The 26,075-nt window shown below is 45.4% G+C and overlaps 1 protein-coding gene across 3 annotated transcripts; it reads left to right on the top strand.

Moving 5' to 3' along the window:
• The first annotated feature begins 7,247 nt into the window (after window positions 1-7,247).
• On the top strand, window positions 7,248-24,123 carry Stk11ip (serine/threonine kinase 11 interacting protein). 3 transcript variants are annotated; one of them, XM_076865977.2, is made up of 25 exons: window positions 7,248-7,284; window positions 7,476-7,561; window positions 10,230-10,435; window positions 10,645-10,719; window positions 10,985-11,080; window positions 11,566-11,673; window positions 11,804-11,875; window positions 14,450-14,576; window positions 14,770-14,873; window positions 14,995-15,090; window positions 15,254-15,295; window positions 15,499-15,645; window positions 15,840-15,924; window positions 16,418-16,777; window positions 16,925-17,130; window positions 17,515-17,631; window positions 17,745-17,922; window positions 19,858-20,088; window positions 20,187-20,290; window positions 21,287-21,384; window positions 21,480-21,658; window positions 21,832-21,913; window positions 22,121-22,191; window positions 22,732-22,979; window positions 23,731-24,123. In XM_076865977.2, exons 2-25 carry the CDS (start codon window positions 7,501-7,503, stop codon window positions 23,878-23,880), a joined length of 3,243 nt encoding a protein of 1,080 aa, XP_076722092.2. In that variant the 5' UTR covers window positions 7,248-7,284; window positions 7,476-7,500; the 3' UTR covers window positions 23,881-24,123. The 3 variants fall into 3 exon arrangements, with proteins under 3 accessions (XP_076722092.2, XP_076722094.2, XP_076722093.2); XM_076865978.2 differs by having other exon boundaries at window positions 7,256-7,305; XM_076865979.2 differs by lacking the exons at window positions 22,121-22,191; window positions 22,732-22,979; window positions 23,731-24,123 and adding an exon at window positions 22,072-22,110.
• Window positions 24,124-26,075: the final 1,952 nt, after the last annotated feature.

The raw sequence follows: 26,075 nt of genomic DNA, 5'->3' as shown, positions 1-26,075 counted from the left end.
ATGTCAACCACATTTCATATATATATATATATTTTTTGAGAGATAGAGAATTTTAATATTTATTTTGTAGTTTTTGGTGGACACAGCATCTTTTGTTTGTATGTGCTGCTGAGGATCGAACCTGGGCTGCACGCATGCCAGGTGAGCACGCTACCACTTGAGCCACATCCCCAGCCCCCTTTTTACTATTTATTTCAGAGAATGTCTGCAGATGATACTTTCTGAGTTTCTGCCTAACTAAAAAAGGTCTTTATTTTTCACACTGGAATGATGGCCTGGTTGTATATATAATTCCAATCCAAAGATATTTTTCCTCTGAACTTTGAATTTTTTCCCTTTTCTTCTTGTACCTTCTATTCTTCAATGAATGACTCTGCTTCAATATGATTCCCAGACTTTTGTAGCTCATCTATTATTTTTTTCTTCCTTCATGGGATGTTTTCAGGATTTTCTCCTTACTGTGGTATATGAAATTGTATTACAGTAGAGCTACATGTTAGTTTCACAAATGGATGCTGGTTTCATGGGGCCTTTCAAACTGAAGGTTCATGTTTTTCTTCAATTTCAAGACTTTTAAAAAAATTTATTTGAATATAACATCATCTTACATTTTTTCCCCATTTTCTATTATATTTTTCCCCATTTTCTACTTCAGAACCTAGAGGTGATAACAGAAGTTTTAGGTTGATTCTCTGCATATTTTAGTCTTTTTTTTTTTTTTAAAAAAAAAAAGCACTTTCCATATTTTGTCTTGTGCTATATGCTAGGCAAGTGTATTTGCTCAATTTTCCAGGTCACCCACATACACATTTTAACTATTCCCTTTCTGATCATACTATAGAGTAAATATTCTTTCCTAATTATATTCCATTTTTCAGTTGACTTAAAAAAATGAACAGAACTGGGCGTGGTGGTGCACACCTACTGTATGTAATCTCAGCAGCTGGGGAGACTGTTTTAAGTAACTAAAAGTTGGTATAATTTGTTACAGCAGCAACAGGGCACTAATACAATGTTTTCATTATTGTCCCTAAATAAAATATAAAAAAGGGCTGGGGATGTGGATTAGCGGTTAGTGGTTAGTGATTAGTGGTTCAATCCCCAGAACAACAACAACAAAAAAAAAAAAAAAAGAAAGAAAGAAAGAAAGAAAGAAAGAATAGGATATCCTTTTACGGTTATTCTAAAATCCTGTTCACACACTGTCAGCAATTTTATTAAGGGAAAGTTCTTTGAGATGTTGGATCTAATATTTCCCTTTCAAAATGTTGACTTTCTTCAAATGTTGGGTACTTATTGGTTGGGGGTGTCTTTTGTCCAAGATTCTCTGTGAGCCTGTTTGCTTCTCTGTACACTCCTTGGCAAATATGGTGTGAGATAATCCATAATGTGTGTCATAGTCTATTGTCAATAAATAGTGGGGATGGGATGTACTGCTGAGTGGGGCACTCTGGTCTTCTGGAAGTGGGTGCTTCCCTTTGCTCTCATCAGCCACCAGGAACACTGTCCTTTTCTCCACGTAATTAATAATTTCATACCCACTGTTCCCATCTTCAGGCAGAGAGTCCTGTCATTGTTTCTTGGCACCAGGAAGTAAAACTGGGGCACGGAGCAGTTGACACTGTTGGCGGTGTCTGTTATAGTATCCTAAATACTAAAACAGTGCCCCATTGGTTGCTCTGAGTACCCTGCTTCCAGAGGAACCCACCTCCCTTGAGCACGCAGTACTGTTGGTGCAGTTTTCTACTCTTGGGGAACTATATTGCTCTGCAGGTTTGGGGCTGTGGTTTTTTTTTTTTTTTTCTTTGATCAGTATCTACCTGCATTCATCTTTCAGAGATTTCTTGTGATTTCTGGTCCACCCAGAGTTCTCCTTTTTATCCAGGTTGATTATGAATTTATTTATGTATTTTTATTTCTAAACATCTTTCTGTAATGTCTAAGCATCAGGGATGGGAGGGAGAGGCCAGAGAATGTATTCAGTTTGCAGTCTAGAACTGGAACCATCTCCCATAGAACTCTCTCTACTGTAATATGCCTCATGTTTGTGCTAGATGGAAGTTAGCCACATCCTAATCCTCAGCACTTGTGAATATGTTATGATGTCTTGCAAGGGAATTAATTGAAGGTAGAATTAAGGTTGCTAATCATTTGACCTTAAAATAGAGTGATTATCCTGTTTTTTCTGGGTGAACCCAATGGAATCACAAACGTCCTTAAATGTTAAAGAGGGAGGCTGAAGAGTCAGTATCAAAAACATATGCTATGGGAATGACTCTGACAGCCATAGCAAACTGGCAGCCACTTGAAGCTGGAAAGACGAGAATACATATTCCCCCCTGGAGACTTCAGAAAGGAACATGGCCTTGTGACATCTTATTTTGGCCTTCTGACCCTTAGAATTGTACAAAATAGGTTGTTTTAAGTAACTAAAAGTTGGTATAATTTGTTACAGCAGCAACAGGGCACTAATACAATGTTTTCATGTGATTATTAAGAATAGTCTCTTCTACTATAAGGTCAGCTTCTCCAGAAAAGGGTCATACCTTTGTCACCTTTATTTACCTAGAATCTAAAAGAAGGTCTAGCACATAGTCAGGGCGGAGCAAATATTTGTTGAACAAACCAAAGAACAAAAAGCTGCTCTTACTCTGGTTCTTATTCTTGCTTTGAGATTACAACTCCTGTCTCCCTCCTTTCCCAGAGGAGGCCCTTAGCCATGTTCTCATTTTGCTTTTCTTTCACTATTGTGCCATGTGTCACATTGCAGGTTTCATTGCTATTGCACTTGCAGCTTGCTCCCTTACTGTGGCCCATTCCCCTCCTCTCTCTGGGCCTGTGTTCAGCGAGAGTCCAGATGGAAGGCATGCGTCATATATGTACTTGGCTTCACCAATAGGCATTTGGCAGGCTACGCCTGAAATGGTCTTTTTCTACTTCTCTCTGATTCTGTCTGCTTTCCTTTCCTCCCCTCTCCACAGCTGCCTCCACCCATATTTCCTCCCAAGCTTCTGCTCTTTTCAGACAGGTTTGAACAGGAAATAATGTAGCCTTCATCTCTCCTTTTCCTTCCCATGTACTGAATTAAGTACCTAGTCCTGGTCTTTCTGTAGTCCTTCTTTACCCTCTACTCAGAAGATTCCATGGATTTCCAGGATAGACAGTGAAGTAAATTAAGGAACTCTCAGGTTCCCTCAAGGAATCCCTCTGCTTATTTTATCCAGAACTTTGAGGCTGCAAGGCTGGGGGCTCCCGGGCTGGGAGACCAGAGCTGATACTAGGTTCCCATACTGTGGCTTTTTTTTTTTTTTTTTCTTCCTTCTCAGCCATTCTCAGGCCTGAACTTCTCAGATTTGAAATTGAGCTTGACTTCTGCCTCTCTGGCTCTCTTGTCTCAAGCTCAGTCCAGTGTCTCCAGGAACCAGTCTCTGGTAAGCAAGACTGGTGATGGTCTAAAGCTGAGTTCTCAGGCCAGACCTCCTCCAATTCTGCTGCTAGGTTCTTTATGTTTGATTTGGGTGGCTGGCTCAATTCCTGTGCCAGTCCTTTGTGGTCAGGTCTGGTAGCGTAGCCAAGAGACACAGTGTGGTAACTCATCTAGAGAGGACTGCCTCTGACTGGGGCTGAGGATGCTGGACACAGGGACTCTTCTCTAGCACAAATTCTTTCACCAAAATCTATTTGTGGAGAACATTCTTTTTGATCCGTCTGCCTTTCCCACTACATGAAGACAGAAAGTTGATAAAACAAATAGATTATCCAATTTACTCTCCTCAATCCTAATCTAAGTATGAAATTCATATTTTGGAGGAATCTTTAGGTCTCAGACATCTGATCTCTTGGCGGCTGTAGCATCAGAGGGTGAAGGTCAGGACAAAGGCTCAAGTCCTAAAGATGAACTATGACTTCTCTTACTCTGTAGACAACAGTCCTGGGTGTTCATCATATCAGAAATAAGCAGGTTCTGAGGTCTGTATTCTCCTGTAGATGACTCTCATTCTTGTATGGAAATACATTTTATCTTTCTTTTCATGCCAGCAGCTTAAACCTATGACCTGAATGCCTTTCCTTAGCCCTTTTTCTTTTCTGTTTTTTAACTTAGGATTGAATCCAGGGTCTTTTAACCACTGAGATACACCCCAAGCCCCTTTAATTTTTTGAGACAAGGTCTTGCTAGGTTGCTGAGGCTGGTGTCAAACTTACTATCCTTCTGCCTCAGCCTCTTGAGTTGCTGGGATTACAAGGTGTGCACTCCTGCTCTGGGCTTATCCCTTTTCTTTTTTCTTTCTTTCTTTTTTTTTTTTTAAGAGTGAGAGAGGAGAGAGAGAGAGAGAATTTTCAATATTTATTTTCTAGTTCTCGGCAGACACAACATCTTTGTTGGTATGTGGTGCTGAGGATCAAACCCGGGCTGCCTGCACACCAGGCTAGCGCGCTACCGCTTGAGCCACATCCCCAGCCCCCTTATCCTTTTTCTTAAAAGCATTTGCAAAGGCTACTCCAGAGAGCTTAGGGTGGCAAAGAAGCTACCCACAAAAGGGTTCTCCTCATTCAACACGGGAGTGGAAGGGGAGGGAGATGAGGCATACATCCACACCTGGGCTGAGAGGTCTTAATTATGTACTTAGAAGGACCAGTTTCACATTTCTGATTTTAGGTGGCATATTACTCTTGGGGATGAAAACTCAGAAGAATACTTTCAAGTTAAGGGTGTGATATCAAGACATTTCTTAGAGAAAACAATTTAATGTATGGTAATAAATTATGCAATGCTATTATCTAATAACAAGTTTTTAAAAAGTGGCATAACTTTTTTATAAAAAGTAAATTTGAGTTTCAAACTTTTAAAGAGTGCTTAGATTTAATTTTTAATCTTTTTATCCTTTTTTAGTTGTAGTTGGAGACAATACCTTTGTTTATTTATTTTTATGTGGTGCTGAAGATTGAACCCAGGGCCTCACATGTGCGAGGTGAGTGCTCAACTGCTGAGCCGCAATCTCAGACCCCATAGATTTAATTAAAAAAAAAAACGGTTTCTTTAATCTTTCTGGAATCTAATGTGCAGGATGTAGGGGAAGAAACAGCTTTTTCTGGATGGACAGCTAGTTGTTTCAAAACTATTGAATAGGTCATTATTATCCCATTGATTTGAAGTCAATTTTATCATGTACAGTAAAAAAAAAAAAATTCCCTTGTAATCATGGTTGCTTCTGTGTTGTGTCTCACTGATATATTAATATCTGTCTATTTCTTTGTCATTACTGCACTGCTTTGGTCACTCTGACTTTATAAGACATTTTGCTATCTTGTAGCACAAGGCCCCTACTAGAGCCTCATGTTTTGTTTTGTTCTTCTTCAAAGTTTCTTGGCTGCACTCATGTGTTTAGTCTTCCAAATGAATTTTAGAATCAACTCGTCAAGCTCTAAAAATCATCCCACTGGGATTGGGATTGAAATTGCACTGAATTGACATCATTGTAATATCAAATTTTCCCATCAGGAACATGATCTCTTCATTTGTTTAGGTCATTTTTATGTCCTGTGAGTTCTCTTGTTTTCTTCATATAGCTCTGGCATACTCTCAAAATATTTTATATATAAAATGTACATGTATTTCTGGGGGGCTGGTATAGTAAACAGGGTTTTCTTTTTCCTTTTGACTAATTTTTAAAAGAGTTTTGTCTTTGTCAAGGTTCTTATGGTAACAATTTACAGAAGTACACTCAAACTAACTTAGGCAGGGGGGAAAAAAAGAGAATTCTTTGGAAGGCAGCCAAAGCTTTGCCTGTAGGCCAAGGCCAGAAAGGGGAGTGGGCCTCACAGGGGGATGGAAACAAGAACTACTTCATCTCCTGTTGCTTCTTTCAGTAAATCTGTTTTTCTTTCCCTCTGTAATTCAGCTTTCTTTGCTTCTGTTTCACTTTCACATGTCTGGAAGCAAAGGAATATAGAACAAACCTGGCTACAGTTGCTACCCCTATGAATGGAGCAATTCTCAGAAAATTAACTGTGGACTGGGGAGGCCAGAAGGAAAACAGTTCCTGCAATATTAGGAACTTCAAATCTTTTTTTTTTTTTTTTTTTTTTCCCTGAGAGGTTGAGTTGGCAGTTACAGTGAGGGAGCCCCTGCCCTCCCCAATACCAGGTGATTGATAAACAGAGACGACAATCAAGTCATGGAATTAACAATTCAACATAGATTTGTATTACTCCGATTTTATATTTGTGAACAGTTCTGCTTGCTGTTCATGATATACTTCTACTTATTTCATTTAACCAACTTTTAGGCTTTTGGCTTAGATCACAACACTAAATTAATGCGGTTTAGGAGAATATATTTATCATTTCAAATACTTGTCTTTAGAAAATCAAATCCTTCAAATTTGGCAATTAAGGAAAAAGATAAACATGAGCCTACTCTTACTCTCTACTGACTTACAATTCATTTTTATTTTCTTGGGCAGAAAAGGGGCACGTTATAAAAGAAACCCTTCTAGAAAACCATAAATTCTGTTAAGACATTTTTCTTAACCTAGTTCAGCAGCTGACGTAAGCATTTGACCAGAAGCCCAGTAAAAGCTACAATGGAAACTTGCAACCAAGAAACTTTTGCAGTCTTGGCGCTATGGGTTACTAATTGAATGACCTTGGCAACTAACCTGGCCTCCCCAACCTGTTTTCTCATTTTCAAACCGAGATAACAACTTTTCCATTCAGGTGTGATGAGACCAAACAGTAAAAACAAAGGGCTAGGTTCACAAGGGGTATTACCAGCGGCTAATTTAAGAGCCTGATATTGCTTAAGGAAAAAAAGTTTAAAGACTAAGGAAAAGGAGACAAAGAGACCCCAAAGGTGGCACCTCCACAGGCCTCAGTTCTTTAACAGCTACCGAAAAAAGTCTTTCCAGGGGACATCCTTTCTTTTAATTGGAAAACAAGTATTCGCTTTGAATGAGTTTTTTTCCTAATTAACAGAAAATTCCATTTCTCCCAACTGCTTCTCCTCCCTATCTGCAAGAGTCAAATTTTAGGCACCACCAAGAGCCAAACGGAGTGAGCGGGAAGGTGACGGAGGCCCTCTACTCTGGGCCAAGCCTGGCCCCCTCCGGCCCCCCTCCAGCACCTCCCAGCCCCCTCCGTTTCCCCTACCCCCTCCGACACGTTTGCGCGTCTTGAGGCGTGGCTTCCGGTAACGGAGGCGTGTCTTCCGGTCGTCCTCGGCTCACCTCTTTTCCGGGGCGGGACTTCCTGTCCATCACATCTAGGCGCCGGGCTGCAGGACTGGTAGGAGTCCGGGACTGGAGGGTCAGTCTAGATGGCTAGGCTTTATGTTCCTCGAAAGGGCGCCCTGGAGGACGTTCTTTCTCGTTCCTCTTTCTTGCTTTTCTGTCCAATTGACGCTTTCTTTTGCGTTGACACCCTGGGTTTTTGGCACCACCGCCCACCTGAGGCTCTTCCGCTTCCTCTTTTCCCAGGCTCCGCCTCCGGCGTCCCGTGGCCATGACGACCGCTTCTCGGGACTCTGTGGTGTGGAAGCTCGCTGGGCTGCTGCGGGAGTCCGGTGAGTGGACTTCCGGTTGGACTGGGCCTCAGGAGAGGTGGGATTCTCCTCACCTTCCGGAGACACGCCTTGAATCACGGAGTTGTGACTAACACGGGTTACGAGGTGTCAGAGTTCATTCATATCGTTAGCCCTCCTGAGTTTGTTAGCTGTTTGCAATGCCCTTCGTCTCTGACAGTGTAAATTCTAGCATTCCATAGAGACCAGGCTCCAGTATCACTTCCTCCACGCATTCTCTTATACTCTCAAAGGGAAATGATCCTTACTTGACTGTAATCCTCTGTACACCGGGGACAGATCATAATCATTGTTGTATAGCAAGGCACCAAGTGTGGTACTTTATAAAGTTAAAATAGCATGAGATTTGAAGTCAAAGCCACCTAAGTTTAAACCTTAACAGTCTTTCAAACTTGGTCAATTTGTTTAAAGTTTTCTGAGCCTCAGTTTTTTTTTTCACCAGAAATCTGTCTGACATAATTATTGTACTTAACTAGAAAGCTTTTGGGAATTCATTTTAATTCACGTAAAGCATTTAGTACCGTGTATACACATGTAGTGACTGTTCAAAATTGGAAACTCTATTGTTATAGTTGCCTGGGCACAGTGAAACTTCAGAATTTCAGTAGTTGTTCACAAGCCTTGGCTTTGAGACCAGAAAGAAGCAGCCACTCCTACCAGTCATATGAGTGCAATCAAGATTCTTTGTGACTCAGTTTTCTCTTAAGAGGAAGTTAAAAGGGCTGGGGATGTGGCTCAAGGGGTATCGCGCTCGCCTGGCATTCGTGCGGCACGGGTGGGTTCGATCCTCAGCACCACATACAAACAAAAATGTTGTGTCCGCCGAAAACTAAAAAATAAATATTAAAATTCTCTCTTTAAAAAAAAAAAAAGAGGAAGTTAATAGTGCTTCACTTTGGGAGATTCTGATGAGGTTTAAATGAGGTAACACAGTCATTTGGCACATGTTACCCAGTTAACTTTAGTTGTCCTCTCTCTCACTCTGCACTCTCATTGATGGTATCTGTGGAATCTATCTTTATAGCAGTGGTATTTTCTGGTTTGTATTAATAACTGTGCACATGTCTTATCTCTTCTAGACTGGGAGGCTCTTTGAGGGTGGGAAGAGCCCTTGAACCATGTCTGTATCTATCCTTAGTGTCTGGTACATAGAAAATCCTTCATGCAAGTTGTAGGAATTGTTTTATTTATTCAGCAAAAATGTGATGTGTCTCCAGGGGTTAGAAATGATGGGAAGTGTGAGTGTGTGACTATGAAGGTAGTAGTGAGAGGCAGATCTTTTTGGTGTTGGAATAGTTTTGTATCTTGATTGTAGAGGTAGTTGCATGAATCTCCACAAACAGCATAGAACTGTGTAACTGCACAGTGTGTTGTGGCAATATCAATTTTTTAAAGTTTTAAATAACTTATTACAATACATTGTTATAATTGTTTTATTTTATAATTATTATTAATCTCTTTTTGTTCTTAAATTATAAATGAAACTTTATCATAGTTACTTGTTTATAGGATAAAACCATGGCACATATGTAAAGAGCTCTAGACGACTCATGATCTCAGTCATCCACTGAGGGTCTTAGGAAGTATTCCTTGTGGATAAGAGGGACTGTTGTAATAAAATCTCTACTTGTATTTGAAAAACTGCTTCCTGATTAAAATTCAGAAGATTTTATAGTGGGAAATAGTTTTACTTTGATGATGATAATCAATTAATTGTATTAAAACTGACCCCCATGATTCTGCACCAAGCAATACCAATTTTTGATATTGACATTGTACTATAGATAAATAAAACACAAACATTGGGTGGAGGGTATAGTATTTCTGTAACATCCTTTGACTATCCTTATTTTCTAGAAAGTTTTTAAAAAATTCTCCATATGTAGCTTATAACTGCACTTTAAAAAGTATTTTTAGGGGCTGGAGATATAGTTAAGTTGGTAGAGTGCTTGCCTTACATGTAAAAGGACCTGAGTTCAATCCCCAGCACTACAAAAAAAAAAAAAAAGTATTTTTGGTTGTAGACGGACACAATACATTTACTTTATTTATTTATTTATTTTTAATTTTTGTTGTTGTTGTTGTTGTAGTTAGGCCCAGTACCTTTATTTTATTTATTTATGTTTATGTGGTGCTGAGAATTGAACCCAGCACCTCACATTTGCTAGGCAAGCACTTTACTGCTGAGCCACAACCCCAGACCTTATTTATTTATTTTTATGTAGTACTGAGAATCAAACCCAGTGCCTCACACATGGTAGGCAAGAGCTGTACCATTGAGCTACAATCCCAACCCATAACTGCACTTTTTTTAGGACCAGTGACAAGTACCAGGGTGACAAAAAGATGTGCTCAAGGATGACAGTCTCATTAGAGAGCAGTTTTAACATAGAGTAATAATAATACCGTAGCACTTTAAATATATGGTTATTTTCTGACATGCATTTTAGTACTATTTGAAAGTTTCTATAAATGTACATGTTATTTTTGCAATCAGAAAAAGAAATCAACATAAAATGTCCATTCGACTTTTATGTAAAATTGAGTTAATGCAGCATGGAAAGCTTAGCAGTGTTACTTATTGCGAAGGTTTGAGAAGGGAAAGACCCTTTCAATATACTCTCCTTTCTGTCTGCCCCTCTCCCTGCAGGAGATGTGGTCCTGTCTGGCTGTAGCACGCTGAGCCTGCTAACTACCACACTGCAGCATCTGAACCGTATATTTGAGCTATACCTGGGGCCATGGGGTCCTGGTCAGACAGGCTTTGTGGCTCTGCCCTCCCACCCCGCCGACTCCCCCATCATCCTCCAGCTTCAGTTCCTCTTCGATGTGCTGCAGAAAACGCTTTCACTCAAGGTTCTGTGGGTGGATATGGGTCAGGATGTGCAAAGAGCTGGAGGGAATGATAGAGACTGGGGGTGGGGTAGTGGTGCAGAGAGTCTGCAGGGCTGAAATCCACATGATGCCAGAGGCGTGGGTGGTTGTGCTGAGAGAGGGATGCTAATGAAAGGGAAGCTAACGAAAAGGATGCTGTGCCTCAGTAACCTGTAATATTTTTCTTGTAGCTGGTCCATATCCCTGGTCCTGGCCTCCCAGGGCCCATCAAGATCTTTCCCTTTAAGTCTCTTCGGCAGCTGGAGGTATGGGGGATGTCATTGTACAAAATCCAGTGTGAAGTATTCACTTGGGGCTTGGGATAGAGAGTTGGCCTCTTGGAGGAGAGGCTAGGCATTAGTGTACCCCTGCTCTGCAGTAATGTGGTATCAATACTTTTCCATTTAATGTTTCCCTGAACCATAGCTGGGCTTTGTCATCTTCTCCCTTTTCCCCATCCTGGGAGATAGGCATGAGGTGCTTGTCTTCTGTGCAGTTCTACCTCCCCCCTCCTTTCCGTTTTTGCCCTAGCTCCGAGGTGTCCCCCTCCACTGCCTGCATGGCCTTCGTGGCATCTACTCCCAGCTGGAGACCCTGATTTGCAACAAGAGCATCCAGGCACTAGAGGTGAGGAGAGTGAGGGGTGGGCCCTGATGCTCTGTCCTGGGAGACACAGAAGACCAAGCTCTGAGGGCTGAGGGCATAGCTCAGTTATAGAGCACTTGCCTGGCATGCTCAAGGACCTGGGTTACATCATTGGCACTGCAAAAAACCCAAATAAATAATCAAAAAACCAGAAAACAAAACAAAGCTCAGATGTTCTCTCTTGCTCCCTCCTGTGATCTTGTGTCCTCGCTGCCTCCCCTGTAACTCCACAGCATTCTGTACCTGTCCATATATTCACAGTCATACCTGCCATGCTGTATTAAACATTCTAGTGTGTACTTTCTTACTCTTTCCATAGTAAAGTCCTTGGGGACAGGGATCTGGGTTTTCTTTGAGTCTTCATCTCCAAATGAAGTCTGGTATATAAAGAATGAATGAATGATAGAGCATGGTGTGGGCAGGAGAGTGAGGGGACTAATGAGGTGCTTTGCTTGTCTCCTGCCCAGGAACTCCTCTCAGCCTGTGGTGGTGACCTTTGCTCTGCCCTCCCCTGGCTGGCTTTGCTTTCTGCCGACTTCAGCTACAATGCGCTCACCGCCTTGGACAGCTCCCTGGTGAGTTCCTCAGAGGGAAGGTGGCTTTGGGCAAGGGCAAGGTTGGGTTTTTAGGGAGGAGGGCTTGCTGGTCAATGAGGTGACCTTGTATGAAGATCTGTTCTCTGCTTCCTCTTTCCATCTTCCTCAGCGTCTCTTGTCAGCTCTGCGCTTCTTAAATTTGAGCCACAATCGAGTCCAGGACTGCAAAGGCTTCCTGATGGTGAGTGTGAGCAGCTGGTGGCTGGCACATTTGGGCCTTGAATTGCTCTGTTCCCACCACGCTTCTGGACCCACTGGTCCTTTCCTTGTGCTTGCCTTCTGGGTGAAGCCATACCCTCCTGGTAGTGTTGGGCTCTAGATAAGACAAGGCACAGCTCGAATCTCAGTATCTAACACCTGTGTGACTTGGATTAAATAAGCTAGCTTGTTGGTTTGTTCACCTATGAAGTAGAAATTGTAGGAGTACTTATTTTTGTATAGATGGTTGTAAAGAGTGCCCACTGTTACTTAGTGTATTGCCCAGTTCCTTTTGTGGTGATGATGGAACCCTTCTGTATCTTTTTGTCCTTGTGAAGGATAAACAAAGCTGGGTATTAAAAGTGGTAAGGACAGATTTTAACCAGTCATACAATAAACTATTGCAATAGGGAAGAAGATTCAATGTGAACTGAATTCCACTTTAAAAAAATTTTTTTAAATTTGTTTTAATTAGTTACACATGACAGTAGACTGCGTTTATGCACTTTGATATATCATAAGTAGATGGGATATAATTTCTTATTTTTCTGATAGTACATGTTGTAGAATCACATTGGTCATGCAGTCACATATATACATAGAGCAATAATGTCGGTTTCATTCTTTTATCCTTCCTGTCCCCGCATTTCCTCCCTTCACTTCCCTCTACCTAATCTAAGGTAACTCTATTCGTCTCTAGTCTCCTCGCCCCCAATTGTGAATTAGCATCAGCATATTAGAGAAAATATTTGGCTTGTGTTTTTTGGGGATTGGCTTATTTCGCTTAGCATGGTATTCTCCAACTCCATCCATTTACTGGCAAATGCCATAATTTTATTCATTAAAGCTGAGTAATGTTCTATTGAATATATATACCACATTTTTTTTATCTATTCATCTAAAAACCACCTAGATTGGTTTCATAGTTTAGCTATTATGAATTGAGCTGCTATAAACATTGATGTTGCTGCATCACTGTGGTAAGTCCTTTGGGTATAAACCAAGGAGTGGGATAGCTGGGCCAAATGGTGGTTCCATTCCAGGTTTTCTGAGGAATCTCCATACTGCTTTCTATAGTGGTTGTACCAATTTGCAGCCTTACCAGCAATGTATGAGTGTACTTTTTTCCCCACATACTTGCCAACATTTATTGTTACCTATATTTTTGATGATTGCCATTCTGACTGGAGTGAGATGAAATCTTAGTGTAGTTTTGATTTGCATTTCTCTAATTGCTTGGACGTTGAACACTTTTTCATATATGTGTTGATTGATTGTATTTCTTCTGTGAATTATCTGTTCAGTTTTCTTAGCCCATTTATTGATTGGGTTATTAGTTTTTTTTGGTGTTTTTTGGGTTCTTTGTATATTCTAGAGATTAATGGTTTATTGAAGGTGCATGTGGTAAAGATTTTCTCCCAATCTATAGGCTCTCTCCTCACATTGATTATTTCTTTTGCTAAGAAGAAGCTTTATAATTCGAATCCATCCCATTTATTGATTCTTGATTGTCGCGACCCCTGGCCCGCAAGGAAGACGCAACTCAGGAATCTTCTTTCAGCAGTTTATTCAGGCCTTGATTAAAGTATCTTCTAGTGACCCCCCCTCTCCCGAGCGCCCAAGCACAGCCTAATAAAGCCTCCCACGTACCAATCTTAAGCCGCCATGTGGATCTTTCTTATAGGGTGGCAAGGGATAGCGTGCCAACTCTCCATAAAAGGAGTTGTTTACCACAGGCCACAGTGGAAGCTGGCGCCATCTTCTAATGGCGGCCACAATCTACAACAATGGCTTACCACACTTGATTTTACTTCTTGTGCCTTTAGGGGTCTTGTGAAGGAAGTCAGATCCTAGGCCCATGTGATGAAGATTTGGGCCTACTTTTTCTTCATTAGGCATAGGGTCTCTGTTGTAGTACCTAAGTCTTTGATCCACTTTATTTTTGTGCAGGATGGGAGATAGAGGTTTAATTTCATTTTGCTACATATGGATTTCCAGTTTTGCCAGCAGGATACAAAATCAACACCCATAAATCAAATACATTCCTATACATCAACGATAAATCCACTGAATTCCACTTTGATTCATGCAGAGATGCCTAGATATTTTAAATAAATAATAGGGGAAGTGGAGGCTTACAATCAGGGAAGTAGAAAGCAGGAAAGGGGATGTTGTCTGAATCAAACCCATCTGAATTTGCTAATTAACTGGCACTCATCAAAGTTAGGTCCTTGCCCTCCCACAGAGGCTGGGAGATAGACTGTCTTCAAAGGTTCGCTGGAACAAACAGAACATTTTGTTTGTATTCTTGAGTTTTCCCAGGCAGGAATTTCAGGAGGTTGGAGTCACCATCCTTGGGTGCAACCTGGAGCTGTTAGGAACTATACTAGTGTTTGTTCAGGTTGTTTAATGTGGGGATCAATGTGGGTGAAATCGTTTGTGCTGAGAATTTGCAGTTTTCATAGGTAGAATGGGAAGGCCTTGTCCAGAAGGCCCAGAGGACCCTAACTAGACTTTGGTCAAGGTGAGAACCTTTGTCCTCCCTGTCCCGCTGAAGGATTTGTCTGAACTCTACCATCTGGACATCTCCTATAATCGCTTGCACTTGGTACCAAGAATGGGACCTTCAGGAGCTGCTCTCGGGATCTTGATACTGCGAGGCAATGAGCTTCGGAGCCTACAAGGTGAGTGGGAGCCTACAAGGTGATGGGGCACATGTGGAGGCGAATGGGGGAAGTACAAGGCTTGTGGTAGCCCAGGGACCATATGGCTAAGGCACTCTGATTTGTCTATTTCCTGTACCCTCCCCCAGCACACCCACCACCATACCCATGCACTCACTCCAATACTATTCCTCCCTTCTCACTTCCACCCCAGGCTTGGAGCAACTGAGGAACCTGAGACACCTGGATGTGGCATACAACCTGCTGGAAGGACACAAGGAGCTGTCACCTCTGTGGCTGTTGGCTGAGCTCCGTAAGGTGACATGGGTGCTTCAAGGGTTCAGGAGCCACTTTTGTGCCTGGTCCTCCTATGGAGGTCAGTGCTTTTTCCCACAGGAGGAACCCCAGGCCCTCCTCATTCTCTTCTCCTGCCCCTCAGCTCTACCTGGAGGGGAACCCTTTGTGGTTCCATCCTGCCCATCGTGTGGCCACCGTCCAGTACTTATCACCCCGGGTTAGGGATGCTGCCCACAGTGTGAGTGATTATCTTGTGTCCACTCTGCTTCCCCTTTCCTGCCAAATCCTACCCCACCTCTGTGCCCTCTTGCCATCCCAGGTCCCTGTTGTCTTTTAATACCTGAACTCCCTGGTGGTGGCTCTACCGAAAGCCCTCCTCCTCTTCCTTTGTCTTTGTGCAGTTCCTTCTTGATGGCGAAGTCTTGTCACTGAAGGATTTTCAGGTCAGTGAGGTGGGGTAGTGGAGCAGGATGGCAAGGCTGATGGGTGAAGGCATGAAGGGGGAGGGTGTTAGAGGGGTGACAGAAGTGGCTGGTGACTTCCTCCCTCCAGTGGCTGGAAAGTAGGGTCTGCTTCTTGGCAAAGTTGGGTGGGCCAGAGGTGTTCCCCTGAGCACCTCTCACTTCTTCCTGTTGTCACACACCAGACTCCTGCATCTTCAGGGCCTGGCCCCATGGTCCTACCTCTGCCCTGGCCGGTGGGGAGTACCACTGAAACTTCAGGTGGTCCTGAGCTGAGTGATAGCCTTTCTTCAGGGGGCATCATGGCCCAGCCCCTGCTGCGTAAGGTTAAGGTAAGTGTCATCCTTGATGCTTTGTGCCTGGGGTTGAGTCTTTTTGTGGGGACTCTGGGTTATTGATGGACTGACAGTAGTAGGGCCTTTTCCTTGCTAGTAGTTGTGTGGTTTTGGTAGGATGGGTGGGTGGCAGTGGAGGGCAGGGCTGGAGGCCTGGCTGATGTAGAACTGTGTCCCTCTGCCCAACCCAGAACCGAGTCCGGGTGAGGCGGGCAAGCATCTCAGAGCCCAGTGATACAGATCCGGAGCCCCGAACTCTGGATCCCTCTCCTGCCGGTAAGTCAGCTTCACCTGCTCACCAGCTCCTACTCTGCTCCAGCTCTCTCTAATCTTGATGAAGATCTATGAAGGCCTGGTAGTCTGTCTTTTAAGTTTAAGGAAAGGAGAAGGAACTGCTCCTGGGTAGCATTTTCTAAAGCTTTTCAGGGAGCATTAACTTTGAGGGGTATCGAAAGGTCATAATAAAAGGATTTTGTGGCCAGGTAAGTTTGGGAAGTGCTAGGTTAAACAAAAAATATGTTTCTTTCCTGTGGGCCATCTCAGGGCTTTACTTATGTTACTGTGTTTGTGGCTCTTTAGAAGTAGCAAAGTGCAATTGCTCCTTGTGTGACCATAGTGTTACATAGGACATGCTTGGGGACGTGCTGCTGGGAGGGAGCCTGTAGTCCTCCCATTGCTTTACATTGAGGAGTACTCATAGAAAGAAGCTGGGGTCTTTGGGGTAGGGGCTGGGGCCTGCTCAGCTGTGCATCTTCCCCTCTTCCCCCAGGGTGGTTTGTACAACAGCATCGGGAACTCGAGCTCCTGAATAGTTTCAGGGAGCGGTTTGGCTGTGACTGGCTGCAGTATAGGAATCACCTGGAGACTTCTGGGAGCCCTCATCTGGCCACATCCAAGACTCCTGACCTTAGCACCCCTCTGCTGGATGCTCTGGGTCCAGAGACTCTACCTGGTCCCCTGGCCCCAGAGAAGGAAGCCAGAGGTCCTGAGGAGTCACCATATAAAATGTCTGAAGAGGGTAGGGTGGAGCTGGAGCCCCAGGAGGAAGATAGGGAGGAAGAGGAAAAAGAAGAGGGAGCAAAGGAGGGACAGGAGGAAGAAGAGGAACAGGAATGGAAGGAAGTAGAAGGTGAGCACCCTATGACTGTGGGGCAGGCCGGGGCCAGCCAGTGTTCCAGTGTCCAGGAGATTTCAGAACAACCACGGCCACTCATGGGAAGCAGAGACTCTGGGTTCATTTCCTTCCTCCAGGGCTTTTCTCTTGGTCTCTCCACAGCGGAACTCTGTCGCCCTATGTTGGTGTGCCCTTTGCAAGGGCCTGAAGGTGTGCAGGGCCAGGAATGCTTTCTCCGGATCACTTCCACCCACTTGTTTGAGGTAGAACTCCAGGCAGCTCGAACCTTGGAGCGGCTGGAGCTGCAGAGTCTGGTAGTGGCTGAGCTAGAGCCCGAGATGAGAACCCAGAGAGAGCCAGTGCCTGAGGTGAGTGGCACCTCCAAGACTCCTGACTTTAGCACCCCTCCGCTGGATGCTCTGGGTTCAGACTCTACCTGGTCAAGTGTGGGTAGGGTCTTGGAAGAGGCCCTGGGCTTTTTCAGGAGTCAGCTGACAACATGGTGGTGTTATGTGCCAGCACCAGACTGGGTGTTTCCCACCATCTCTTGTGGGCACTTGGAGCTTAGGAGAGGTACTTCAGGGGGCTGGAGCATGATGGCAAGCTGTGTAGGAAGCTGGGCAGAGGAGGGGATCCTTGCCCAAGGATCCAGCATTTAAATGGGGTCTGCAGTTATTTCTCTCCTCCATATTCAGTATAACCATAACTCCCTACCTCCTGTTGTTTTCTTCTGCTTTCTCCTTCCCATGCAGGGCTCAGGTCTGCTCCCTGGGGCCCCCATACTTGTGTTGCGCTTTTCCTATATTTGCCCTGACCGGAAGTTGCGTCGCTATATGGTTCTGGAATCTGATGCTCATGTAGCTGTCCAGGTGATGGGGCCCAGGAGGTTGTAGGGGAGATGGGAAGAGCCCCAGGCAGCAGGTCCAGGAGTCTGTTCTGCGGTCTGCCTGCTCACAGCTGCCTTCTGCCTGCCTTCTTTCAGGAGCTACTTGCTGTGCTAACCCCTTTCACCACTGTGGCACAGCAGCAGCTTAGGGAGGCCAGGGACCCACTGGGGACCAGATTCCAGTGTCTGCGTTGTGGCTGTGAGTTCAAGCCAGAGGAGACTGGGTTGGGACCAGATGGTGAGGAAGGCTGGAGGCCTTTGTTCCAAAAGACAGGTACTAACCTTGCCCCTGACCTCCTTGCCAACACAGCTTCCCCACTTCAGGGAAGGCAGCTCTGAGTGGGGGAGTGTAGAAGAGCAGCCCCAGGGAGGAAGGCCTAGAGTAATGGGGACCAATCATTCTACCAGAAGGAAAAGTAAAACTGCCTGTCTGCTATGTTTATAAAAAAAGAAATCTGAAAAAGATGGAACTACATCTTGGTTTTTTTCCTCTCTTAGTGAGGAAATATAATCCCCTACCATGCTTAAACATACTCATCAATTTTTCATAACTTGCAGGCTTTTTGGGTATTTTTGGCTAATATTTCAGAAATAACATAAAATTCAGTGAGGTTTTACTGTAGAGTCAGGTTGCTATGCTGCCCTCTGAGAATGGTGGCGGTTGAGTAAGATGCTTTGGGAGTTGATGTAGTTTGTCTTTGCCTGACTGACCATGTAAGCTACTTAATAATAAACGACCTTGTGGCATCTCTTCATATTCTGTTCTTTAAAAACTAGTTCCTCCCATTGTGGACCAATCAAAAAGCCAAGTCTTTGAAGACAGGAATATTCTGGCTAATAGCTGTGTTAAATGACTTTTTTTGTTTTGTTTTATTTTTTATTTATTTATTTTTTTGGAGCAGGGATTAAGCTCAGGGGCACTTAACCACTGAGCTACATCTCTAGCCCATTTATTTATTTGTTTGTTTGTTTATTTTGAGACAGGGTCTTTCTAAGGGTCTTGCTAAATTGCTGAGGCTAGTTTTGAACTTGTGGTCTTCCTGCCTCAGCCTCCCCAGGTGCTGGGTTACAGGTGTACACTACTGTACTTGGCAAAACATTGTTTTTTATTAGTCACTTTTTTCTTAGCAGTAGCTCCAGCAGAACATTAAGATGTAATTCAGAAAATTGAGCCCTACCCTGCTCCCCTCCCAGAGCTTGCCCAGGTGACTATAGCCCAGTACCCCCAGTGGCACATATGCAAGTGGAAATAGTCCCACTCCTTCCCAGGCCCTGGCTGTACTCCATAGACCCTGTAGCCTCTGGGGTCCCCCCTGAATGTTCATTACTAATGAACATTACCATGTGCTGCATGCTCATTTGATTTGGACTCCAGTTACCTCATCTGAACAAAGAAGAAAATGACCCCCACCACCACGGTGCTCTTACAAGATTTAAATGTGACAGTGCTGAGCACAGTACCTGACACAAAACTAAGTCCCTCATATATGGTGACTGCTGTTATTATTAGTCTGTGTAAATTATCTGATCTTTCCTCATTTTCAAAATGGGATGGGGAGAGTTTTGATGGGGCTGAGATGTGATAATATGGTGTGGGAGCTAGCACGCACCTAGCATCTCTGAGCTGCTCAGGAGTTTCTTCTGTCCTTATTGATCCGTGTCCTGAATTCTTTACCTGCTTCCACTCAGCTGACCCACCAACCCTGTAAGATAACACTGTTTTCATGCTCATCTGATCAGTGAGGTTCAGAGCAAAGATGACTGGCCTATGATTATAGAGCCATTGCAGTGGAGTCTGGAATAGAACCCCCATCTGGTACCAGAGTCCTCCCTGCCTTTCCCAGTCTCTTCATTTGGTTTTGCAGACATTGATGCCAGAGTACTGAAGTACTTGGTCAGCCCAAGGCTGTGGGACCGGACCAGATCAGGCTGGTTGAGTTTAACCCTATCTGAGAGAGCCTAGAATTAGAAGGCAGGGTGTATTTTGAGGAGATTGTGGGCCGTATGTCAGCTCAGTCCCCATTGGTATGGGTGTCATCCATCAGTGACTATGCCTGGAGAGGGAGTTGGGGATGATTTGGGAATAGTGCTCATGTAAGAAGCTTAGATGTGGCCCTGGGGATTCCAAGAGTAGCAGGTGTACTGTGAGTGTGGTGGGGGTATGCTGTGTGAGCAGGCTTCTAGGACTTGTGTCCATATTTCTATCCAGAATCTCCTGCTGTGTGTCCTAGCTGTGGTAGTGACCATGTGGTTCTCATGACTCTGTCTGAGGAAACCTCCAACAGGGAACAGAATCATGGACAACAGTCACCAGTTTCCTCTCAGTCTTCTAGTCCTGTCTGTGACACTCCTGGCCACAGTGACCACCCCAGCAATGCTGACATCGTCCCACCTCAGGCATCTATCTCCCATGGCCACAGCAGCTGGAGCCTCAGTCCACGTGAGTATAGGCAAAGCAAGATTGGGGTGGCTCAGAGGAGGGAAGGGGCAGCAGAGATGGGACTGGGGGTAGGCTGATGGCTCACGGGTTGCCCCCAGCCCCTGAGCGCTGTGGCCTCCGCTCTGTGGACCACCGACTCCGGCTTTTCCTGGATGTGGAGGTGTTCAGCGATGCCCAGGAAGAGTTCCAGTGCTGCCTCAAGGTCTGTGTCACCTGGTATTGCCCATGCCCCTAACTGACCATGGTATCTACTGTCTCCATTGCTCCAAAGGGAGCCTGGCCAGGTGCTTGGAAACCACCATATCTGGCTTCCGGTTTCACTTGTAGCAGTTCCCTGCTGTATGGTGGTAGACACATTCCTCATGACCTCAGTCATCCTCCTCACAATGGAGATAATGCTTCCTGTCTTACACAGTGTGGTGGTTGAGAGCTAGTGTCTGTCAGCTGCTCAACATGGCACCTGCACTAATACATGGGGCCTCCAGTCATTACAAATGCGCCGTGTCATTAGACCCTTCTATTGACACCTGATGTGTACTGTACACTAAGGATTCGTCTTGTCCTTAGTCTTGGAGTCTGGTGTGAGGAACTGACAATATCATGCAATGTGTATATGCCGTAATGGGGTAAGGTCTCAGGAGGGGTGTTTGATGCTGCCTGAGTGGGCCAGGAAGCCTCCCTGGAGGATACTGTTGAAGCCAAGCCTTGACAGATGAGCAAGGAGTAGGAAGGAGAAAGAATTACAGGTGGAGAAAATAGCAAACGCATAGAGGCATGAGAGACTGGCCTTGGGGAGAGCTGTGGGGGTGGGGAGCCCATGTGCAGAATGAGGGGCAGGTGTCCCTAGGTGAGTCTGTTCGGGAGCAGGTTGGTGTGTCTGTAAGGAGTTTGGACTGGATCCAGAGGCTATCACAAGCCACCCCAGCATTTGAGGCAGGGAGTGATGATAAGTTTTGTGATTGAAGACAATCTGGCAGAGTATGGAGGGCAGGTCAGAGGGCCCAGATGAGGATCACGGGGACCAGTCAGGAGACCACCAGGGGATCTAAGTGAGGGCGGTGCTGTGGATGGAGAGTAGTGGGACTCGAGGTCATTGTGACCCTGATTAGTGGTGGGGAGAGCAGCTCAGCTTTTGGTATGGTACTCGCTTTTCTGGTTCTCTTATTTTGGTTTCTCATCAACTTTCTCTTCTCCTTAGGTACCAGTAGTATTAGCAGGTCACTCCGGGGAATTTCTGTGTCTTGTGGTCGTGTCTGATCATAGGCTTTACCTGTTGAAGGTGACAGGGGAGATCTGGTGAGTGAGCCAGGTGTATGGCCAGGGCAGCATTGGGGTCTCCCTGTCATTCTCAGTCTGTCCTTATTCTTGGTCACTCTGTACCCCTTCCACAGCGGGCCTCCAGCTAGCTGGCTCCAGCCGACTCTGGCCATTCCCCTGCAGGATCTGAGTGGCATGGAGCTGGGCCTGGCAGGCCAGAGCCTACGGCTGGAGTGGGTGACTGGTGTGGGTAGCTGTGTTCTGCTACCCCGAGATGCCAGGTGTTGCCGGGCTTTCCTGGAAGAGCTCATTGGTGAGATAGAGGCAGCGAGGGCGGGGCAGGGAGGCCAAATGGGACTTGCCTCTTTTAGAGGTTTCTGAAACCCAATACAATGGAGAATAGACAGGTGTTGAAAATTGGAGAGCTTGGGATAGAGGAGAGCAGAGCCTTCTGAGGGTTCCTTGTCTCTGGCTGGCTCTTTTCAGGTGTCTTGCAGTCTCTGCCCCCTACCCAGAGGAACTCTGTCATTGCTACGGAGGAGGAGGTAACCCCGCAGCACCGGCTCTGGTGAGTAGACAGGACTGAGGTGGGGGTTGGTTCCCAGGCCCTCTCCACAGATCCCAAACATGGTCCTATGCTAGACAGGCCCTGAGCCTGCTCCCATCCTTGGGTGCACACCTCCCCACAGACCCTGAGCTCCTCCTGACCCATTCCCTCCCTTGAAGCCCTTCCTACACTGGCTGACCCTCTTCCTGTGTCTGCCACGGCTCCCAGGCCATTGTTGGGACAAGTCGCTTCCTCAGAGGCTCCCCAGTTCTTCTATCTTCGGGCATTCTTGGTTGAAGGTGAGGCCTCTATGCTGCAGGTATCCTTGGTCTCTGTATCCTGTCTCATCCAGTCTCTGTATCCTGTCTCAGCAGCCCCCATGCCTCCACAGCACCCTGATAACAACTCTCATTTTCAGGAATCTGGAATCCCCCTCATGGGTGTACCCACACAACAGCTGGGTGTTCTCTGTCTCTCTCTTTGGGTGGGGCCCTCAGTAACTTAGAGACCTTTGCTTTGGCATCCAGTCTTCCCTGATGTGGGCCAGTTGGCTGGGTCTGTTCCCTTCATCCCTTCAGAGAGGCTAGATGGGTCCTTGCTTCTGTTCAGGGCAACTGGTGGGGTGGGCTCTCTTTGTCTCACTTCTCAGAGGTTTTGGAAGTAGGTATTCCTGGAGTTTGGGAAGGGGAGGGCTTTGGTCCCCAGGGCACAGGCTCCTTTGTGGTCCACTCCTGAAGAGGTTCGTACCTCTTCTGAGCAGTGCTAGGACACTGTCCTCCAGGGATCCAGGCCTTCCATAGCTTTTTACTCTGGGCCTCACCCTGCCTCTCTTCCTCTAGGTTCCTCTACCTGCCCTATTTCCCTGTTGCTGACGCTGACGACTCTTTACCTGTTAGATGAGGACCCTGCAGGGTCCCAGGCAGAGTCCCCTCTCCCAGGAGCATCTGGTGAAGTCTCTGAGAAGGCCCCTCCCTTGGTCCTGGGCCCTTCTGTGCAGGTCAGGGAGCAGCAGCCACTCAGCAGCCTGAGCTCTGTGCTGCTCTATCGGTTGGCCCCTGAGGACCTGCAGCTGGTCTTCTATGATGAGGTGTGTGTGTGTGTGTGTGTGTGTGTGTGTGTGTGTGTGTGTCTCAGATGCAGAAAGAGGAAGAGTGAGTGTGTGTGTGTGTGTGTGTGTGCACATGTGCTCACACTGGAGATGGGCAGTGTGGAAATGGGTTTAGGAAGGCTGGGAATTGGTGGGAGAATGGAGCTGAGGGAGGAGCAGGCACAGTGAAGGGAACACAGAATTAGGGTGTAAAGAATCAGAGGTTCCTTGGGTTTGAATAAGAAGCAATTAGAGAGCATGGCAGCTGTAGGCAGTGGAAACATCTGGCCTTGGAGCCCTTTATTAGCTAGGGAGCCTTTAGGGAGACACTTGGATGCTGTGAATTTGTGTAATCAGCTCTCTGTTTGACCTTTATAACTACCAGGTAAGGAGGAGATATTATTATTGGTACTGTTTTACAGATGAGGAAACTGAGGCTTGGGATATTAACCAACTTGCTCAGGTCACAAGTGATAGAGCCAGGAATCTAACCCACTCAAATCCTTGGAATTGATTCCAGAACTTGTATTTTGTGTAGCTGGGAAGATTAGAGATGAGATAGTGATGGAAAGCCCTCTAGCAGCTTGGTTGGACTCTTATCTTCAAGGCTCAGGGTCAGCATCTTTTATGGGGAATGACATAGGCTTGAGGGTTGGGAGAGAAACAATGAGCCAAGGAGGATGGTGGTCCTTCCCTGAGACCTTCTTGTCCCCCTGGTGCATCTCACTTTGCTAACTGCTTGGCCTGCCAGGTGTCTCGGCTGGAGAGTTTCTGGGCACTCCGTGTTGTATGTCGGGAACAGCTGACAGCACTGCTGGCCTGGATACGGGAACCCTGGGAGGAGTTGTTTTCCATTGGACTCCGAACTGTGACCCAGGAGGCTCTGGACCTGGACCGATGACTTCCACGCTGACCCTAGCCCTGACCTCAGGAGCTAGGCTGCAGAGGTTCCCTCTCTTGGTCTCCGAATCTGTCTTCCAGACTCTGGTTGTGGACTTCTCCAGTCTTTGGGCATTGTTCAGTGACCTATGGCTAAAGGGAAGGACAAGAAAAATGATCTGGCCTGAGGGGACAGGCTAAATGGTCAGTGGGAATGTTTCTCACACACTTTTTCTCAGGTATGAATAAAGTAGTTTCTATTGCAGATGTTGTGGAAGGTAGTTGAATGTGTCGTTCATAGAGTTGCCGTTTCCCTGACCTTTTCTGAATGGGCATCCCTGAGCAGACTTGTTTGTACTGAGACCCCGTCTCCAATCCTACTGTGGCCCCAACTTATGGGATCAAGAAGGATTCCTGTCGTAGGGCACTTAGTCCTATTGTGGCCCCAACTTATGGGATCAAGAAGGATTCCTGTCGTATGGACACTTAGTCCTCCAGCTGGCAGCTACCTGTCATATGGCTAGTCATGGAATCACTGCCAATTAAATAGCTGGGTCTCTTAGATTCTCACTCTTGAATTTCATTTGGGAACTAGTGAGGACTTCAGGCCATTGTGGAGGGTGTCTGGGGAAAGGAACTGTAGTATTGAGTTGTGGAGGGAGGGCTTGGCATCTGGAGTCTTCTGCTTTTGCTTTCTCATAGCAGTGCCTCACCCAGCCAATGGCTCCATTGGTTAGCCCACTCCTTCACCTCTCCCTCTCTGTCTGGCCATGGTGATTAGCTCAGAAATGCTCTTGTGATCTGATGTGGCCCACCAACACCCAGTCCTGGTTTTGGCCACATCAGCTTACCCAAGAGGCCAGTTTCTTCCCTGAGAGTTGCTGAGAAGATAGGCTGGGGCTGCTAGCCATTAGGGGAAAACTTTCCTGAAAATGGAATCATGCAGAGAGAGGAAGATGGAGCTGAGATGGAGAGAGTAGGATCAAAACCTGGGGTCCAGGCTGGGGATGTTGCTCAAGCAGTAGCGTGCTCGCCTGGCATGCGTGAGGCCTGGCCACATACAAACAAAGATGTTGTGTCCGCTGAAAACTAAAAAAATAAATATTAAAAAAACACTCTCTCTCTCTCTCTCTCAAAAACAAAACAAAACAAAACAAAAAAACACCTGGAGTCCCTGCCTAAAGAAAACTTGTGTGTGTTTAAGCCAATATGAACCACTGGAAGGATCCTGATTAAAGAAACCCCCACTCCAATTTGAGCCAGCTGGGCTAGGGGATCTGTTTCTTGCACCCAAGAATAAACATGGTAGGAATAGTGACACCCATATATTTGTATCTATAGGCCCTGGCTCTTGGTTCCTATTTGTGAGTCGCAGTGTGATTAATCCAGATAACTTTGGGTCAGGCCATTTAAGGCCTTGACCAGTTTGTGGCCTCAGTGCTTAGTGGGATAGCAGGGCAGGGCCTCTGTCACAGTTGGGGCCTTATACCTGGAACTCTGTCCTGGTCAGCCCACCATATCTCTAAGTCCTTGAGATCAAAGTATTTAAAAATTAGGAAGGGTCATTTCAAAAGCTTTTATTCTAAAATTTATTGGGAGAGCTGGGAAGAAACAAACATTGTACTTAAATATAAAGTAAAAAGTGGGTTGCCCTTGTTGCTGCTGATCTCTAAATTCGCTTTTCAGACAAACATATTGCTGATTCTTTGTGTATCTGTCCAGGAATTTCAATGCGTATACATTTCATGTGCATACTTTCCCCAGAAAAGGGTAGTTAAGCCGTTCAACTTCCTAAAAAAAGATTGCTATTTAAGCTTAGTTACTCCCTAGATAGCGCCTTGTCTGGCTTGGCAGAAGGGTGGGGTGCTGTGGGCTAGGAACCAGCCAACTGGGAAAGGGGTAGAGGTCCCTTGGTAATAGGTCAGCTGAGAGCAGGGGCCTAGAGAGGCCTGTGTAGAAGCTCAGAAAATAAATTCACCTACTTCTACTTTGCTTAGAGCTGCCCTGAATTTTTTAATTGAAGCAAATTAAAACTTCCCAAATATATTAGTTCACTTTCTGGATGATGGCACATGGCTCCTTCCCATTAGTGTTGTGGTCCTGAGGCCTTCCTGGCTTCTCTGACCCAAAGCTATCCTTTATCACAGGGCCTCTTTGCAAGTACTTTTCCTTAAGCTGGGGGATCATGGCCCAACAATCGTCACTTATTTAGGGTGA

The sequence above is a fragment of the Callospermophilus lateralis genome, chromosome 9 (genome assembly GCF_048772815.1).
Source record: "Callospermophilus lateralis isolate mCalLat2 chromosome 9, mCalLat2.hap1, whole genome shotgun sequence".
Taxonomy (NCBI): domain Eukaryota; kingdom Metazoa; phylum Chordata; class Mammalia; order Rodentia; family Sciuridae; genus Callospermophilus; species Callospermophilus lateralis.
The sequence above is the reverse complement of the archived record's forward strand: the minus strand, read 5'-3'. Positions and strand labels throughout refer to the sequence as shown.